The sequence below is a fragment of the Megalobrama amblycephala genome, linkage group LG18 (genome assembly GCF_018812025.1).
Source record: "Megalobrama amblycephala isolate DHTTF-2021 linkage group LG18, ASM1881202v1, whole genome shotgun sequence".
NCBI classification, from domain to species: Eukaryota; Metazoa; Chordata; class Actinopteri; order Cypriniformes; family Xenocyprididae; genus Megalobrama; species Megalobrama amblycephala.
The window spans coordinates 29,512,607-29,530,669 of NC_063061.1; the positions used below are offsets into that span (position 1 = coordinate 29,512,607).

Here is an 18,063-nt window from a genome sequence, read left to right on the forward strand (position 1 = left end):
ATAAACACAACTTCATTCTTTATAAATCTCTCCAACAGTGTAGCATTAGCCGTTAGCCACGGATCACAGCCTCAAATTCAGAATCAAATGTAAACATCCAAATAAATACTATACTCACATAATCCGACGCATGCATGCAGTATGCATGGCGAACACTTTGTAAAGATCCATTTTGAGGGTTATATTAACAATGTAAACTTTGTTTATGCACTGTTTAAGGCAAGCGCGAGCTCCGTGGGCGGGGGAGCGCGACCATTTAAAGGGGCCGCAACATGAATCGGCGCATTTCTAATTATGCCCCAAAATAGGCAGTTAAAAAAATTAATTAAAAAAATCTATGGGGTATTTTGAGCTGAAACGTCACAGACACATTCAGGGGACACCTTAGACTTATATTACATCTGTAAAAAAAACATTCGATGGCACCTTTAAGACCAAACCTAAAGAAAAAAAGAAACTTAAAAAAAAAAACGGCTTTTATGACATATTTTGTGACGGAACTTGACGAAAATCCAAAACAATGCTGTGTGCTGTGCTAAGTGCGCTCATTATATGTGCGTACATACATACAATGGTATTATTACCAGTTGAGAACTCATGAAAAGCTTAGAAAATGTATAAAGGAGTCAAATCAGCAGTAATTTCTTTGTGACAAACACAAACTAAGATCCGCTGCAAGAAAGAGCGGTTATGATGCCTGTACCGAAATGTAATGTAGGCATCATCATGAATATGACTAGAAAAACCAGGTGTGCTTGAGCATTCTGTCCTTGTTAGGGTTGCATCCTATGGCATCACGTCCTGATTTTGGATTGTTTGGATGCCTATGGTCCGTGTTGCGTTCATATTTAAGTCGAACCACACCAGAGTTCGTTTGGAAGTTCACTTTTCAGGGGGTCTCGGTCCAATTGTTTGAATGGCAGTTCAGACTTACTCAAATTCAAATGAACCGCACTAACAGAACAATCACACCAGATTTTGTTTTAACTGAACCAAACCTGCCAAGTGTGAACACACCCTAAGAGTATTCCCTTTTTAGTGTTTGCTACAAAGCTACTGATAATATATTAATACATAAGTTTGAAACGTAAATTAACTAAGAAAGAAATTCACCTGGTCACTATACACTCCCTTTCATTAGAAAACAAGCACATCTGTCCTTGATAACATCAGAAAGCATCAACTTAACAAAAGGCAGATATTTTAGAGCAGAGATACCCAAAAATGTATCCAAAAGGGTTCTTGAAAACATGTTGATTTTGCTTGGTTAAACATATAGAACAAAAATTACGATTTAAAATAAATTATAAAATTATGAGGTCTGACAAAAGATCAAAATAATTTTCTAATTATTATTATTATTTAAATTAATATAAATTTTTAAATAAGTATAAGTTAAAATGGAACACATTTCTGGTTTGCTGTAAAGAGGCCCTACCTGATGGAGTGTGGGGTATTTAAAGGGGTCATGACATGAGAAATCAAATTTGCCTTGATCTTTTGACATATAAGAGGTCTTTGTACCATTAAAATGAGCTTAAAATGTCCTCCTCATCATAAATTCGTTTGGATATTGGTGGACTTGTGACGTCACACAGGCAAATACATTGCACATGCCTGCCTCCAGACCAAGACGTCGGCAAATAGTATATATATATTATATCATACATATATATAGTGCAAAAAAACTTTATAAGTGAACCTCAAGGAACATATTAAAAATGATTAAAAAAACCCTGTCATGACCCATTTAAGACAAATTTTTTTGGGGGGGAACACTGTTCCATAGAAGGGTACTGAGAAATCTGTAGTGTGAACTGTTCATTTGTGTTCTGTTTTAAAAGATACTTAAGCAGCTGTATCATTTTAATGTAGTACCATGCATTTCTATACACTTCAACGCATCTTACAGCTATCCAAACCTAACTCTAGCGCCCTCTGGTGATGATGCAAAGACTCCCGTCCTACCATAGGAGGAACCAATGACAGTTACATACTTCTTGTGCATATTTTTTCCCTATTTTATACTCATTTTAATACACCCATTCTATCGTTTTTAACTTCTTTAGCAGTTAATCTATGCTGAGGATACTAACTGTGAGCTTAAGTCACAGGGTTGGGACAGAAGGGGTTCAAGGGAGGGTGGGGTTACTGAATTTGACAGGCTGTGGAGGAAGTGGCTTGGCAGCACATGCAGGTAGGGTTGACTGATTTGGGGGGGATGAGGTCCAGGTCTTCATCATCTGGGATTTCGTCCAGTCGGTAGCCATCCTTCAGGAGCTGGATGTTTAAGTCTTGGTTTATTTGCTGTGGTAAAAGGACAGAATTAAACTAAATTGTTAGTTAACAGAGAATTTATATTATTTTGGTAAAATTATAATTAAGAAAATGATATCATTTAATAATAAAATGAGATGGCAAAGGGTTCAAATGGTTAAGTGACTATTTCAGTGCATAAATACCTGGTCCCTCAGACATCTCACCTCGGCTGAGGAATATCCAGACGATGAGTATCTGGACATATCAAAGTCGTCGTCACTAAAAAACAACAGAAAGTACACGGTCACAACTGGAAAGCTTGATTTCAGATAAACGGCAATGGACCAATAAAATCAGCCCTTCTGCAGCAAACCTCAGAAGAAAATGCTCACATGAACTACACAAATTACAAGATTTTGATATGCTTTAAAACAATCTACTGAATGGCGCCAGAATATTTAGTTGACCTTATAATTCACGTTTAAAGGTGCCTAAGAATGCTTTTTCACAAGATGTAATATAAGTCTAAGGTGTCCCCTGAATGTGTCTGTGAAGTTTCAGCTCAAAATACCCCATAGATTTTTTTAAATTAATTTTTTTAACTGCCTATTTTGGGGCATCATTAACTATGCACTGATTTTTTCAGCGCGCCGCCCCTTTAATTCGCGTGCTCCCTGCCACACGAGCTCTCGATTATATTACAGCACATTTACAAAGTTCACACAGCTAATATAACCCTCAAATGGATCTTTACAAGATGTTCGTCATGCATGCTGTATGCATGCTTCGAATTATGTGAGTAAAGTATTTATTTTGATGTTTATATTTGATTCTCTGAGTTTGAGGCTATGCTGCGTGGCTAATGGCTAATGCTACACTGTTGGAGAGATTTATAAAGAATGAAGTTGTGTTTATGAATTATACAGACTGCAAGTGTTTCAAAAAATAAAAAATAGCGACGACTCTTGTCTCTGTGAATTCAGTAAGAAATGATGGCAACTTTAACCTCATTTAACAGTACATTAGCAACATGTTAATGAAACATTTAGAAAGACAATTTAAAAATATCACTAAAAATATCATGCTATCATGAATCATGTCAGTTATTATAGCTCCATCTGCCATTTTCGCTGTTGTTCTTGCTTACCTAGTCTGTTGATTCACCTGTGCAGATCCAGGCGTTACTGGCTGCCCTTGTCTAATGCCTTTCATAATGTTGGGAACATGGGCTGGCATATGCAAATATTGGGGCGTACACCCCGACTGTTACATAACAGTCGGTGTTATGTTGAGATCCGCGTGTTTTCCGGAAGTCTTTTAAACAAATGAGATTTACATAAGAAAGAAAAAGCAATGGAGTTTGAAACTCAATGTATGTCTTTTCCATGTACTGAACTCTTGTTATTCAACTATGCCGAGGTAAATTCAAATTTTGAATCTAGGGCACCTTTAATGCTAAGATCCTCAAATAACATCCTTTTAACAATTCCCTGAGTGCGTCTCAAATCGAAGGGTGATCACACTTTTTCTGTCGCTGGTCTAAGATTATGGAACAACCTGTTCCAACCTGTTACAATCTTAGAGTTACTGTGTAGCTTTAAAAGTGCTTTATAATAAATAAATACAAAAATTACAAATACATAAAATGAAGACTGCACCATTTTTTGGATCAATTTGAGTCAGCAAACTTCTGTTGAGCTATATACAGATACAGCTGTCATATTAAATGTAATGATTTTTTTCAGCATGCGGACTCCCCTAATGTTTCTAGTAATATTAGACACATTTTTATAATGACAAATGAGACTTTATTTAGTCACAGTTGAGCGAGAGAGAGAGAAATGTGAAGACGACATTTCAGCCAAATTAATTTATCAGGAAAAATCAACAGCGACAATCTGGAGCCTTCTGTTGATTCCTTCTGTAATTACAAGCATGTTTTAATAAAGCTGAGCTCTCCAATAAACGAACAAGAACACAAGCGAGAACAAGCGTTGGAAGAGTCTGTACAAGCTTGCGATGGACAAAACGTCTGAGCATGTGACAGACAGTGGGTGTATGTACTAAATGTCAGGGAATGAGTGTTACATACAGCAAGGCTGAAAATGAAAAACAGAGAGAAAGAGAGACAATGAAGGATGGGTGACCTAAAACATGACTTAATCACAAGTGCAGGCAGCTGAGGTCACAGAGATCCAGCAGACAGCTGGCAGCACAGAAAGCATTAAGTTAAGAGACCCATCTGTGTGAGACGCTGCACACTGTGCCTGATCATCTGAACTGAACAGCAACCACGCTATTATGGCTGAACACATACTGTGACACATCTCATTACAGAAGGGTGTAGGCCACACAAATGATACAGATGATTTCAAGTGCTTTGGACTGGTGCCAGCAAACATGTTTTCTTGCTTTTTCCAACTCTCAGGGCTGGAATCCTAGACACAAGACAAATCCTGACCAGAATTGTACTGTTAATGGTGATTCTACACTGACAGCATGCCATAGTCCAGAATGCTTAATATGATATAGCTATTAGGGGTGTGGTGAAATCTGGTGCCATTAAAATGTGATGAGATTTCTCGTAGAGTGAAAAGCTGCCTCACGATATCGCCATGACATGAGCATAAGGGTGAAATTAGCATAGAATATGCCACCATTACGTTTACAGTACATTACGGTGCTTTGTCTGACAAGCCGTGGCACTGTCACGCCACACAGAGGGAAAAATACATTGCGGAGCAAAGAGGACACTGACAACACGTCGACAGACAAGACAAGTGGCAGGTTACTTATGATATTAAACAAAGTCCCAAGCTTTCAAACTGTGTAGTTTTTTAAGAAATTAAAAAAATAAAAAACGTTTTGTTGTGACAGATTGCTGTAGCGCCTCAGCTCAAGAGGCTCGTAAACCGATCATCTCTTCCTACTAGTCCATTTATAGCATCAAATAAACATGAATGAACATGAGAATCAATGTTGTTTCAAACGAGGAAAGATGTCAATATACACCATTTTTCAAGTTTAACTCCACCGAGGTTAATCTTCTAACTCCTGACTGCTTTGTCGGACAAAATGGCGGATTCGGCGTTCTGATTGGTTAGATCGCTTGTCAATCAAACTTCCGGCGAAGGGTCAATTGAGTTTGTGGCCAAACTTTTTACAATGCTTGTATATTGTTGTCTTTCAATGCATATGATAATTCATATTCAAAGTAGAACTGGAATGATATTCTTTACAAGATTTTGTCAAAATTAAACCTTTATCTGCCTCAACTGCCTCACATTTTTTATGCACATTATTAGAATTTATGCACATCTTTGCGTTTCCATCAAGCTATTTTCTTTTTTGCAATATCCCAAAATAAGCATAAAAATTGGTGGATGGAAACAGCATTTTTTTAAAAATAAAATCATTTATTGCACTAAGGAGACAAACATTTAGTTATGAAAATGAATCTGGAAAAAACACAGTTTTAAGTAATTGTCATGGTTCATCACAATGAGCATTTTTACATAAACCACCGTTCAAAAGTTTGGGGTCAGTACGTTTTTTTTTTAATAGAAGTTAATATTATTTAGCAAGGATGCATTCAATTTATCAAGTGGCAGTCAAGACATTTATAATATTACAAAAGATTTTTATTTCTAAAACAATTCTCTTCTTTTAAACTTTCTATCCATCAAAGAATCATGGGGGGGGGGGGGAAGCATTATGGTTTCCACAAAAATATCAAGCAGCACAACCATTTTTAACATTGATAATAATAAAAAAAAATCTTGAGCACCAAATCAGCATACTAGAATGATTTCTGAAGGATCATGTGGACAATGGTCAAGTGAAACTAAATTATGAAAAAATATGTTATTATTAAATAAAGTTAATAATCAATGATCTCAGAAGATGTTACAAAAATGTAGAATATGTCCACTTAAAGTTTAATGTATGGTGAAATTACACTTTCTGGACAATTTCCTCATCTGTTGTTGTTTTTTTGCACATGCAAAAAAACTCATTGATTCATTTTGCCAATTTGAAGGGTCTCGCTTTGCCTTCAGGAAAGCACATTAATTTTAAATCTTTTATGCTTTGCCATTTTCTCACCCCAGTCTGAAGGGCACCAGCTTTAGTCGGTTTTAAAATTAGCTGGTATTTTGATTAAATGTCAGGTCCTTTTCAGATGGAGATGGCTGGCTTTGCGTTTGCTAGGAAAATGGCATAAAGCTTTAATTAGAGGATTTATTTCCATCTCATCGTTTGATACATTCTAATCCTTCCCTTGAAGTGAAGCCTTCTGAAATACTCACAAAAGATTTCTAGAACATTTCCCAGAGAACAATAGAGTGAACTTTTTATTGTTAAGTGTGTCATACCTGTCAGTGTCCAGTGCTACAAGCGGCTTCTCATCTGGACTCTGGTCTAAGGAGGAATAGCCTTTATTAGGTACAACCAACCTGTAATGAAAGTAGGTAAAATGGAAGAAGCTGTCAGACCAGTGAAAAACAAACATGTATAGCCCATGTCTATACATATACATATGAATGTAGGCATATGTAAATACGTATACACATTGCTTTGATGATGATTGGCTAAACTGGACTGGAATGGTGATATGGGTGTTTCAACAGCCATATTTCAATAGCCAATATATTTTCTAGAAAGTGGTGTTGCTGATGGCCGATATAATGGCAATTTGAACTGCTATAAAAAAAATCGGAGACCACTAGAGACAATTATATTCTTTATTATATTCTCAATTATATCAAATAAATTTTTTTTTTCTTTCAAAGGCACAATACCATTAATATAAAATAGCCAAATATTATCTGATATATCTACCTATCACTATTAGAAACTCTCAAAAACCAGAGGCAGTATTTTTCATTCTTTAGGTTTTATTTTTAACTATTAACCTTTAATTTTAACATCCAATTTTCCCAAAAATGAAGTACTAGGACAAATCTGGCAAGGGAAATCAAATAAATTAGGGGCATGGCTGAGTTTAACATTATCAAACCCTGTTACATTAGCCAGAGCTGGAGCATCATTTGTTCCTCCTCTCAGGAACGAAGGCTCAAGTTAATCTCTGGCCCTCAGGCTTTTAGAATAAGCAGGCCTGTGTGCAGCTAATCTTCAGGCCTAAAGCTGTGCTCTAAACCAGGCCTGCGGAAGGGGGCTCACATTTGCAATAATCCTAACAGGGCACTAGAGACCGGTGGGATGGCAGAAGCCCTCAAATGGACTGCACTAACACTAATTAACATTCACAGATTGTACAGCCTACATATAAAGCTGCTGTTTATTTTATGCTGCTGTTTATTTTATTGAAAAATGTACCAGTAATACAAACATATATGGTGTTAAAATGAACTCTGGTGTGATTGCTCTGTTGCGGTTTGTTTTTATAAGTGTGAATTCTGCCATCCAAACTGTGGTGTGCACCAAACAAGCGGACAGAGACTCACCTTTAAAACGTTGTAATCATTTGTATGTGTAACGGAGGAATTCCTGGCACTGTTTTGTCTCCTTTACACATTTCATAAGCAGCACCTAGCATTGTTTTGTATGTTCGGTATGTTCTGTCTCAAATATGTATCATATCGTCTGTTCAATCAGGTTGTGACCTTATCCTTATTCCTTTTGTTTTGTATCTTTAGATTCGGTGTTAAAAATGTATCACTTTTTTTTTACGTCCGGACCAAATGAACCAAAAGAACCGAATTACAAGTGTGAACACACCCTTAAAAAAAAGTTATAGCTCATGAAAATAAGGGTGGAGTAGCCTCACCTTGTTCTGGCCATAACATTATTTTTCTTGGGTTGCTGACTGACTGGACTACCCACAGGTCCATTCTTCACCGAGCCTTTCCTCGCGAGTTCTCGTTGTTTCTCTACCAAAAGAATGAGTTAAGAACAAATTCAATTTTGAAAACCTCCCATTGACTTACATTGATAGAATGTATATTCAAAATGTAACAAACAGTAATGGTGTCATCATAATTTTTGGTCTTCATTCTTAGAGCCAACTGCATACTGAAGACAGATGCTGTGTCTGAAATCGAATATTTCCCTATATAGTATGCAAAAAACAGTACGCCAAAAGAGTAGAATGTCCAAATACAATATATACCGTAGGTGAAAAGTCCCCGGATGACCTATTAATTTCGCAGAGAATCTAAAGTGTGCATTTGATTGACACTTTACTATCCCATGAGGCCACAGTAGATGATTTATGAATGGCAGTGAAGCGAAACAACTGACGATGGTAGGTAATGTGACAGTAACAACATGGTGGATGTAGTACATCCGAATTTCATTCATACTACAGATATTCATGCTGTTATATAAAACATACTTTTTTAATGGTCGCAGAGTAAATTCAAATTCAAAAGTAATACTAACTATGCAGCATGAGTCTTCCTTGCATACATATGTAACCACAATTACACTGTGACCGTTTTCTTTTAAATTCAGATCAATACCATGGCAACACGAAAAGTTTAATTACGCATTGAGACTACAGTCTTATTAATATTCCCCGTTCTGCGTGGTTCTCTGGCTGGAGAACAGTTTCTACACAAGTGAAGTCTGAGGTTGACTTCTGCGTGACTTAACCACTGGCCTGCGTCTGTGTGTGTGTGGGAGATTTCTCTGTGGTGCCATAAGTAAGAAGGCTGTCAGAGGGAGGACTGTAGTGAAGTACAGCAACTGCTGTATTTCAGGAAGCCTTAACGAACATCTGTGAACAGAAATCGGTGTGAGATACAGACGCAGAACAGGAGAAAAAGACAGTGGAAGAGCGGGCTGAGCAATAGGCAACGCTGTTTTCCTTTCTGCCAATGAAACATTCAAATTAAGTCTTTTTAGGGAGGGAGGAAGAGATTTTTTTGAAAAACATCCAGGATCAAAAATTAGACTTTAAAATGGACTTATTTCTACCTCCAAAGCTTCATATATATATGAATGCGATGAATGCGAAAGTGGCTTACCTATCTTCACTTGCAGCGGAGAGGGCTTGTAGTTGATAGCGACTGACTCTGGTTCTCTCGTTCCTGTTTCGGCCTCTAAACTGGACGTTGCTGCAGGATCCTGGAGACAAAAACACAATCATACACAATCAGATACAACACCACATTCCCAAGGGCAGACGCTAGTAATTAGCAATAAGCAAAACTACACATTTCCAAAAGTGACCAACAAATGGATTTTGAGGAAGTGGTTTCAATATAAGTACAAAGTGTAAATCTAGAAAAAACATCCAAATCTGAAACAATGTACAGAAGAAGGGCTCTCTCTGATGCAAAACTTCATCCATTCCAAGCATGCTCAGTGTGCTGATGAATAACAGACAGCAAAATCGGACTGGTTGTAAATAATGGTATCTGGTGAGGCAGAAGGTGGATAAAGAGTGTTGATTCTATTGGTAAATAATAACACGAGTCAGCACAATGTCACCGTGCTGTCACTGGAATGGACCATTTTAACACATCTCTCTTAAAAGGTCTCAGATTTGCTTTCACAGCTATGCTCCAACGACTTATTGATTCTGAGACCAGAGATATATGTAGGGCCTGTGCAGTCGAAAACTCCCAATGTACTGTGTAAACCAATTTACTGGTTAACAGATTAATTAAACAATCGTGAATAAATCTGGATCCTACCAAAATAATTATTAAATTAATTTTAAACTAATATTTCAGGCTATTGAGTTATGGCAAAAAAAATGTAATTAAAATAAAAAAGACAAAATACAATTAAACTTCTTACAACGTTACATTATAAACAATTGCCCTCAGTGTGAAAATATGAATCTCAAAATCATACAGTCAGTCACTATTGTAAAGGGTTCAAATATGCAAAATATGCTGGAAAATCAAAGAATTTGCAGGATCTGGGGGGATTTTTCTGAATAACGTTGGGCAGTTTAACTGCTCAGGACAAACAAGGGACTTCAATCACAAAACAAAAAAAACAGTCATGGATCATCCAGGTAACCACACACAGTATTAAAGGGTTAGTTCACTCAAAAATGAAAATTCTGTCATTAATTACTCACCCTCATGGTGTTCCACACCCGTAAGACATCAAGATATTTTTGATAAAATCCGACGGCTCAGTGAGGCCTCCATTGCCAGCAAGATAATTAACACTTTCAGCGCCCAGAAAGGTACTAAAGACATATTTAAAACAGTTCATGTGACTACAGTGGTTCAACCTCAATGTTATGAAGCAACAAGAATACTTTTTGTGCACCAAAAAACAAAATAACGACTTTATTCAACAATATCTAGTGATGGGCGATTTCAAAACACTGCTTCATGAAGCTTCGAAGCTTTACGAATCTTTTGTTTTGAATCAGTGGTTCGGAGCGTGTATCAAACTCCCTAAATCACATGAACCACTGAAATTTCGAAGCGTTTCGAAACACGTATGACGTAACGAAGCCTCGTTTACTGAAATCACATGACTTTGGCAGTTTGATACATGCTCCGAACCACTGATTCTAAACAAAAGATTCGTAAAGCTTTGTGAAGCAGTGTTTTGAAATTGCCCATCACTAGATATTGTTGAATAAAGTCATTATTTTGGTTTTTGGCGCACAAAAAGTATTCTTGTCGCTTCATAACATTAAGTTTTAACCACTGTAGTCACAATAAGTTAAATATGTCTTTAGCAGATTTCTGGGCATTTGAAAGTGTAAATTGTCTTGCTGGCAATGCAGGCCTCACTGAGCCATCTGATTTTATCAAAAATATCTTAATTTGTGTTCCTAAGATAAACTAAGGTCTTACGGATGTGGAACGACATGAGTGTGAGTAATTATTTTTTTGGTGAACTAACCCTTTAAAGGTGCTAAAGAGGATGTTTTGTTTTATACATTTTTGCAATATTACTTGAAACTGTCTTTACTAACTGATAAAAGACTATTTATTAGGTGCACTGAAAGGAATAATATTAATATACATCATCTGTGCACGAGGTAGGGCCTTAAAAACATCAGCCAATCGTTTACGCGATGATCGCGTAAAAAGCCCTCTGGCTTGTCAATCACTGCCGTGACGTTCCTTGTGCGAGACGTGCGCGGATTGGCCCTCTAGCTTGTCAATCACTGCCGTGATGTTCCTTGTGCGAGACGTGCGCGGATTGGCCCTCTAGCTTGTCAATCACTGCCGTGATGTTCCTTGTGCGAGACGTGCGCGGATTGGCCCTCTAGCTTGTCAATCACTGCCGTGACGTTCCTTGTGCGAGACGTGCGCGGATTGGCCCTATGGCTTGTCAATCACTGCCGTGACGTTCCTTGTGCGAGACGTGCGCGGATTGGCCCTCTAGCTTGTCAATCACTGCCGTGACGTTCCTTGTGCGAGACGTGCGCGGATTGGCCCTCTAGCTTGTCAATCACTGCCGTGACGTTCCTTGTGCGAGACGTGCGCGGATTGGCCCTCTAGCTTGTCAATCACTGCCGTGACGTTCCTTGTGCGAGACGTGCGCGGATTGGCCCTCTAGCTTGTCAATCACTGCCGTGACGTTCCTTGTGCGAGACGTGCGCGGATTGGCCCTCTAGCTTGTCAATCACTGCCGTGACGTTCCTTGTGAGAGATGAGCGCAGTTGCGCGCTCCGGTAACTTTCCACACTCCACAGGCGCCGCATGCGATGTTTTTGTCAGGAGACAGGAGTAACTGCAGATTATGAGTTACCTGCGGTGAGTCCGACATAATGAATCCACTAACACAACACAGCGAATGCCGGTGGTAAACACTAGTGTTAAAATACTCGTGCACTAGTTTTGGGAGGCGTTCCTTCGAAATGAGCTGTGAAGGAGGGGGGTTGTTCTTACGCATGCACTCATTTCAAAAACTCACTAACAGTCTTTGGTTTCTCAGTCGACGAAAAGATCCTCTTTAGCACCTTTAAGAATCAAGGGTATGTAAACTTTTGAGTGGGGTTATTTTTATAAATTCAGCTTTTTTTTTTTTGTATTGTGGACTATATGTAAACATCGTTTATGTAAAATCTCTTATTCAGGACAGTATTAAATAAAAAAAAAAGTATGATCCGTCTTATTTTGGTAAAATAATAAACATTTTGCAGATTCTGCAAGGGGTTCACAAACTTAAAAGCAGCACTGAAGACTGATGATGACTATATCTTACTGTCTTATTGTACAATGTAAAATTTTCAAGCCTTCATTACTACTAAAGTCTGAGCCACACCCTCCCTTCTCCACAGCCTTCTTTCTGCACAGCTGCTCGGATGAGAGACGGATGAAAGGAGGGAGATTCTAGCTGTCATAGTAACCGACTGGTACTGAGCCTTTAATATGTAGGGTCTGAGTGCCCTGTGACATCACCAGGGACTGGAAGAGACAGAACAGAGGGAGCTTGTTGAAGGAAATGTTGAGAGCACACCCAAGCCACCTCTGCCAACAGAGCGCCTATTGTGACCTCAGAAAGCCTGCCTTCACTGGATGTGGCCCATGTGGCCACTTGAGACTCTTTAGGCCATCATTGTGTATTTTTAAATAAAATATAGTTACAATTTACATACATATATACATTAGAAAATAAAAATACTACAGTTACTAAAAGGCTACATAGAAATATTTACTATAAAATTTTAATTAAAATTAAACTGAAAAAAATTATAAATACATACTATAAAATCGTGTTGTCAAAAGTACTGACTTCGATACCAAGTCCAAGTCGATACTGAAATTTTCTGTTTGAGCGGATTCGTAAACACCTCTGATTGGCCATTGTGTTCACGTGCTCAACATATATGTCTGTGATTGGCTACAACGATCAGCGCACAGGAGCATTTGAAAGCACATGCAAGTGTTTGAATTTGAAAGCGGTTTGAAAGCGGGAGCGGGAGCAGGAGCGTTTGAAAGTAGGCATCCAATGATAGACTCCTGCTTTCCAACACTCCCGTGTGTATCTGTGTAAGCGCTCGGTGAAGAGCTTCATTGATGTCTATTTACAACATGTTTTTGAAGCGTTGATCATTGTAGCCACTCCGAGATCTATCTGTTGAGAGCATGAACACAACGGCCAATCAGAGGTCAACTTGTATCAACAGTATCAACTTGGTATTGAAGTCGGTACTTTTGGCAACACTACTATATAAATACTATAATAGTATATAAAGAATACAAAAATAACACAAAAAAATATATATTTTTCACACTATTTCTGAACTTTTCCACTAACCACTTATCACATACTACTTAAAGGTAGTATGAAATGGCTGGATCAACATGACCACCATAACCTCATGTTAACAGTGACTAAATGATGCTAAAACCGTTGAAGGGATCACTGGATGTTAAAAAAAAGAGCCATATCATAAAGAAACCAATTTGCTTACCAAACATGGAGGAAGCAGTCTTGTTGCTGAAGGAAACCTTTGCTCACTGGCTCAGCGGTGGCATAGTGCCAGCTGTAGGCCTGGCAGGGTTCTCACAAACCCTTTAAGCCCAGCACCAGCTAAAGAGACCAGCGGGGGATTGTGGGTAATAGCGCAGCAGGATACCATCAAACTCCTGAAGCATGTAATCATATTCTGGGTATAAAGTACATTGTCATTCATCTCGATATGAAGCTGTTGCTGGACCGCTATAGAATTGTCATATTTTGAAGCATCAGAACACAACACCTTCAAAGCAGGGGTGTAATGCTTCACGTCAGCGTTAATTAAAAAAACACTATCTGTCTTTGGACTTTGTGGTCTACAAAGGACTCTGTTGAGTAAGCCGATGTATTGAGCTTTCCAGACAGCCTTTGTTAGACTACACAGGCTACACAACTCTCAGAGCAACACCACAAAGCACAACATCAAAGTCACACATATTCCACCGGCTACATGTACAACTGCCCGTGAAATTTATGCAACATCTGCTAGAGAAAACCAAGAGGAGTGATGCCTCAGAGCACTACAGAGTCATATCTGATGCAAACCTAATCTGTGTTCTCATGTTTTAAAGCTGATTTAGAATGTTGTCACAAGATTAAAGTGATCAGAAATCTATAGAAATTACTGAAACCATTAAGTGAGTCATTGATCTAGAGCAATGCAAGACTCACAAATCCATAGAAACACATCAAAATCAAGATTAAATCTATCACAAGGACTAACGTTTGTCTTCAAGGACTTCAAAATGGGTGTCAATGAGAAGGTCAACTTTTAACATCAGGAAAACATAGATTAATGATGTCATATGGGATCTTATAATGTGAAGACCAAGATCTTATTGGCATTTTGCGATCCAGGTTGATGAAGGAGACGAAGATGAGCGAATGCTGACACGGCTGAAGTGATAAAAAGGATTGGTGGGATTATATGACAAGATGTACTTGGGACCAATCACAGCAAAGCATGATCCATAAGGTGACTAACAGTTGCTGGCGGTTTTAATGTCCCATATAGAACGGATAAGCAAATGCCTAAAGAAAATAAATACATGATATGTATATTAAATATCTCACTCGTTTAAAGGGATAGTCCACCCAAACATGAAAATTCTGTCATTATTTACTCACCCTCATGTCATTCTTGCTGTATGACTTTCTTCTGTGGAACATGAAAAATGATATTTTGAAGAATGTAGGTAACTAAACAGTTTAAATTCCCACTGACTTCCATTGTGAGGACAAAAAATACAATGAAAGTCAATGGGAACCAAAACTTCTTGGTTTCTAACATTCTTCAAACTATCTTCTTTTGTGCTCTGCAGAAGAAACATATAAGTCATACATTAGTTTGACAGGAATGTTGTTCTAGGACTAATAAAAGATCCAGGAAAATGCACTACTTGGCAAAATCATAGTCACCAGAAACCGGCATGCAAGGACTGTGGCAGCTTCCTGTTATTACTGACCTGCTTTTATCTAAGCACCATGGCATTCTGAAATTAAAATTAGTGTTTTTTTTCCTACTTATTTATGAGGCCTAATAGAATGTCATCTTCATCTATGTATAGACAAGACATTTTAAAGGTGTGATGAAATCAGAAAGCCAATAACTAGTATATTCCTAAAAGGAATAAGCATTGTTCTTTGAAAAGCTGGTGCCATTTTGCAGTGGGCCTGTCCTTTTCTGCCCACAGAAGAATGAATTAGCATGAGAAAGCACAGTTTGTTGTATAGGGTAACAGCTGGGTCTTCAGCTCTTTGGGAATAGTGGGGCGCCAATGAAAAAACGAATGACAATATCACTCCAGGCCATATCGCACCAATCCAGCATATTCTAAGGTGCACATTTCAGTCCGGAGTCCGCCCAGAAAATACAGGCTACTAACTGAATGAAAACTTACTTAATTGTAAATAAATGTGTTTATAACAGCTCTAAAACAAATAAGAAATTCAAGAAATCCAAGATGTGTCTGCTACTACTCTTTGACTGTGCAGATGAGAGCAAATCTGTTCAAGTGCTGTTCAGTGCTTTCAGGCTTGTATTGTTTGTGACTATCAACCTTGTGTTTTTCTTATATATGTTAAATTCTGCAGTATCTTGTTCTCCTAACTAATTATTTTTAGTGTTGTGTACTTAATATACAAATTGACAATGATACTTAAAAGAATCAATACTTCAAAGACATGTTCACTTGGCAACTTTGTGTAAAATTAATTTTAAAAGTATATTGCGTTACTCACTAAATGTGTAACACGAAAATAATGTGTTATGTTACTTTTGTGTTACTTTTCCTCACCTGGGCTGAGCTTGCTTGTTTGTTTGCTTGTTGATTTTGCCAAATGAAAGGTCCTTTTCACAAAAAAAGTGAAATGATGCAGGAGAAGAAAGTTCAATGCAATTACTTCAGCAATAAAAAAAAAGAAACAATATTATCTAGTCATTTTTGGTGGATCATCAAAGGTCAGCAGCAAAGTCATTGAGACAATGAAATTAGTTAGCCTACATAAAGTATATTTGTGTTATTTAACATATTTAACTACTGCAGGTTTGTGTAGTATTGTGTGGAGTTTGCATTTCACTCTTTTTATTAATTTTGAGGAATACTGAATCTGTTTTGTGCAAGTAAGATGAGTAAATGCATGCTGGTAACACTTTACAATAAGGTTCATTAGTTAATGAATTAACTAACATGAACTAACCACAAGCAATGCATTTGCTGTTTTTCTTTCTTGCGTTAACATTAGTTAATGAAAATACAGTTGTTCATTGTTTGTTCATGTTAGTTCACAGGGCATTAACTAATGTTAACAAGATGTATTAGTAAATGTTGAAATTAACATTAACAAAGATTAATAAATGCTGTATAAGTGCAGTTCATTATTAGTTCATGTTAACTAATGAACCTTATTGTAAAGTGTTACACATTTAGTCTAGAACTACAGTAACCATCCTGTTTACACAGTGCACACAATGCCGCAACATCTTACTCCCGATTTCTCTCAACATGGAGACAGGAGAGGTGTCGGGCAATAAATGAAAAAACTAAGTAGCCTAACTTGCACTAATTAATTGATATGAAAAAGTAACTAAGATATTTTGCTGTGAATTTTAAAGTAATTCATTAATTTACGTGTTACTTGAAAAGTAATCTGATTACATAACTCACGTTACTTGTAATACATTTGGCTACCCCAACCCTGGCAACTGGTTTGCGTCATCATGACGTATGGAACTGTCGCGTGGTCCCTCACATTCCAATGAGGCACAAAAAGAACCTTCCAGTAGTTCATTTAGAACATTTTTGTACTATTCAGCTTTGTAAAGTAACTAACTTAATCACAGAAGTGATACAAGTATACATTTAATCAATTAGTTCTCAGCACATTATGAATCTTACCAAAAGAGATTCATTTGAACCAAACCGACTTTACAGGTCCAATTCATAGTGAGTCGAACCGATTCAATCCGATTCGTGACCGAACAGCGCAGACCGCTTCAATTAAAAGATCCGAATCAAAAGAACAATACATTCACGAATTGGACAAACAGGCATTCCTGTCAGATAAAACAATATCACAGATTTAATTTATAATGCGAGATTATTTATTTTGTCTCATTAAAGGCTGGGACATATTCTGTTTACTGACTGAATCAATGTCAATAGTATTAATCTATTCTAGACAATTCCATATGTCGGTTTAAATAACCGATGCTTTGGATGACATCTGGTAACGCACCGGCGTTTGTTGGATAGGTTAAGTTAGATAGTACAGAATTACTGTCTTTACACACAGTGTCATTTACCACGACATGTAAAGGTTGTTATTCTCCATGTAGTGAGAGAGTGGCACTTACCAGCAGCTTCATCTCTGGATTCACTGGTGGCACTTGAAATCGGTCAATTTCTTCCATCATTTTGATAAAACGTCAGTCTTGTAAAGTGAAGCACAAATGCTCAAGGCGATATCCTAATTGAAACCCGCATTTATTCACTCTCTGGTTCGGTTCAAAGATGCCGAGCTCTCCAGCATCATCTCTAGTTGTTTTCCGCTATCTGGCTGTTACCAGTCAGGGGTGACTCAACAGCAACATCTGACTTCCGGGTCCGGAACCCCTCACAAACTGACGAGGAGCTGAATAATTAATGAGCTCGATCGATTTGATCACAGCATTGACAAACATCACGGCTACTGTAAGATAAGGTTGATTTGCAGATCAAAATCAACACAGCAAAGCTTTGGATTAATGGCAAATGAAATATAACAATCGTGCAAATATTGGTAGCCATACTGAGACAAGTGCTACAATATTACTTTTATAGTTTATTATTATTTATAAATTCAATATTTTGTTTTATTGTGGTTAAATACTATGGTTTTATTTTATATTTGCGC

General features: G+C 37.6%; 1 protein-coding gene across 2 annotated transcripts; it reads right to left on the reverse strand.

The window, feature by feature from the left end:
• Positions 1 to 347: 347 nt before the first annotated feature.
• fam219aa (family with sequence similarity 219 member Aa) lies at positions 348 to 17,828 on the reverse strand. 2 transcript variants are annotated; one of them, XM_048165280.1, is made up of 6 exons: positions 17,525 to 17,828; positions 9,249 to 9,348; positions 8,048 to 8,150; positions 6,633 to 6,713; positions 2,463 to 2,538; positions 348 to 2,307 (listed from the first exon to the last, which is right to left on the reverse strand). In XM_048165280.1, the coding sequence occupies exons 1-6, from the start codon at positions 17,582 to 17,584 to the stop codon at positions 2,149 to 2,151; spliced, it is 579 nt and encodes a 192-aa protein (XP_048021237.1). In that variant the 5' UTR covers positions 17,585 to 17,828; the 3' UTR covers positions 348 to 2,148. The 2 variants fall into 2 exon arrangements, with proteins under 2 accessions (XP_048021237.1, XP_048021238.1); XM_048165281.1 differs by having other exon boundaries at positions 2,484 to 2,538; positions 17,525 to 17,812.
• Between the last annotated feature and the right edge of the window lie 235 nt (positions 17,829 to 18,063).

What these genes read in the sequence shown, in the direction of transcription:
- fam219aa (XM_048165280.1), bottom strand. Translation starts at nt 17,584, where the DNA reads ATGATGGAAGAAATTGACCGATTTCAAGTGCCACCAGTGAATCCAGAG. An exon ending in TCCGCTGCAAGTGAAGATAG is followed by an intron (nt 8,151 to 9,248) that starts GTAAGCCACTTT and finishes TTCTTTTGGTAG; the next exon opens with AGAAACAACGAGAACTCGCG. An exon ending in GTAGCACTGGACACTGACAG is followed by an intron (nt 2,539 to 6,632) that starts GTATGACACACT and finishes GTTGTTTTTTAG; the next exon opens with TGACGACGACTTTGATATGT.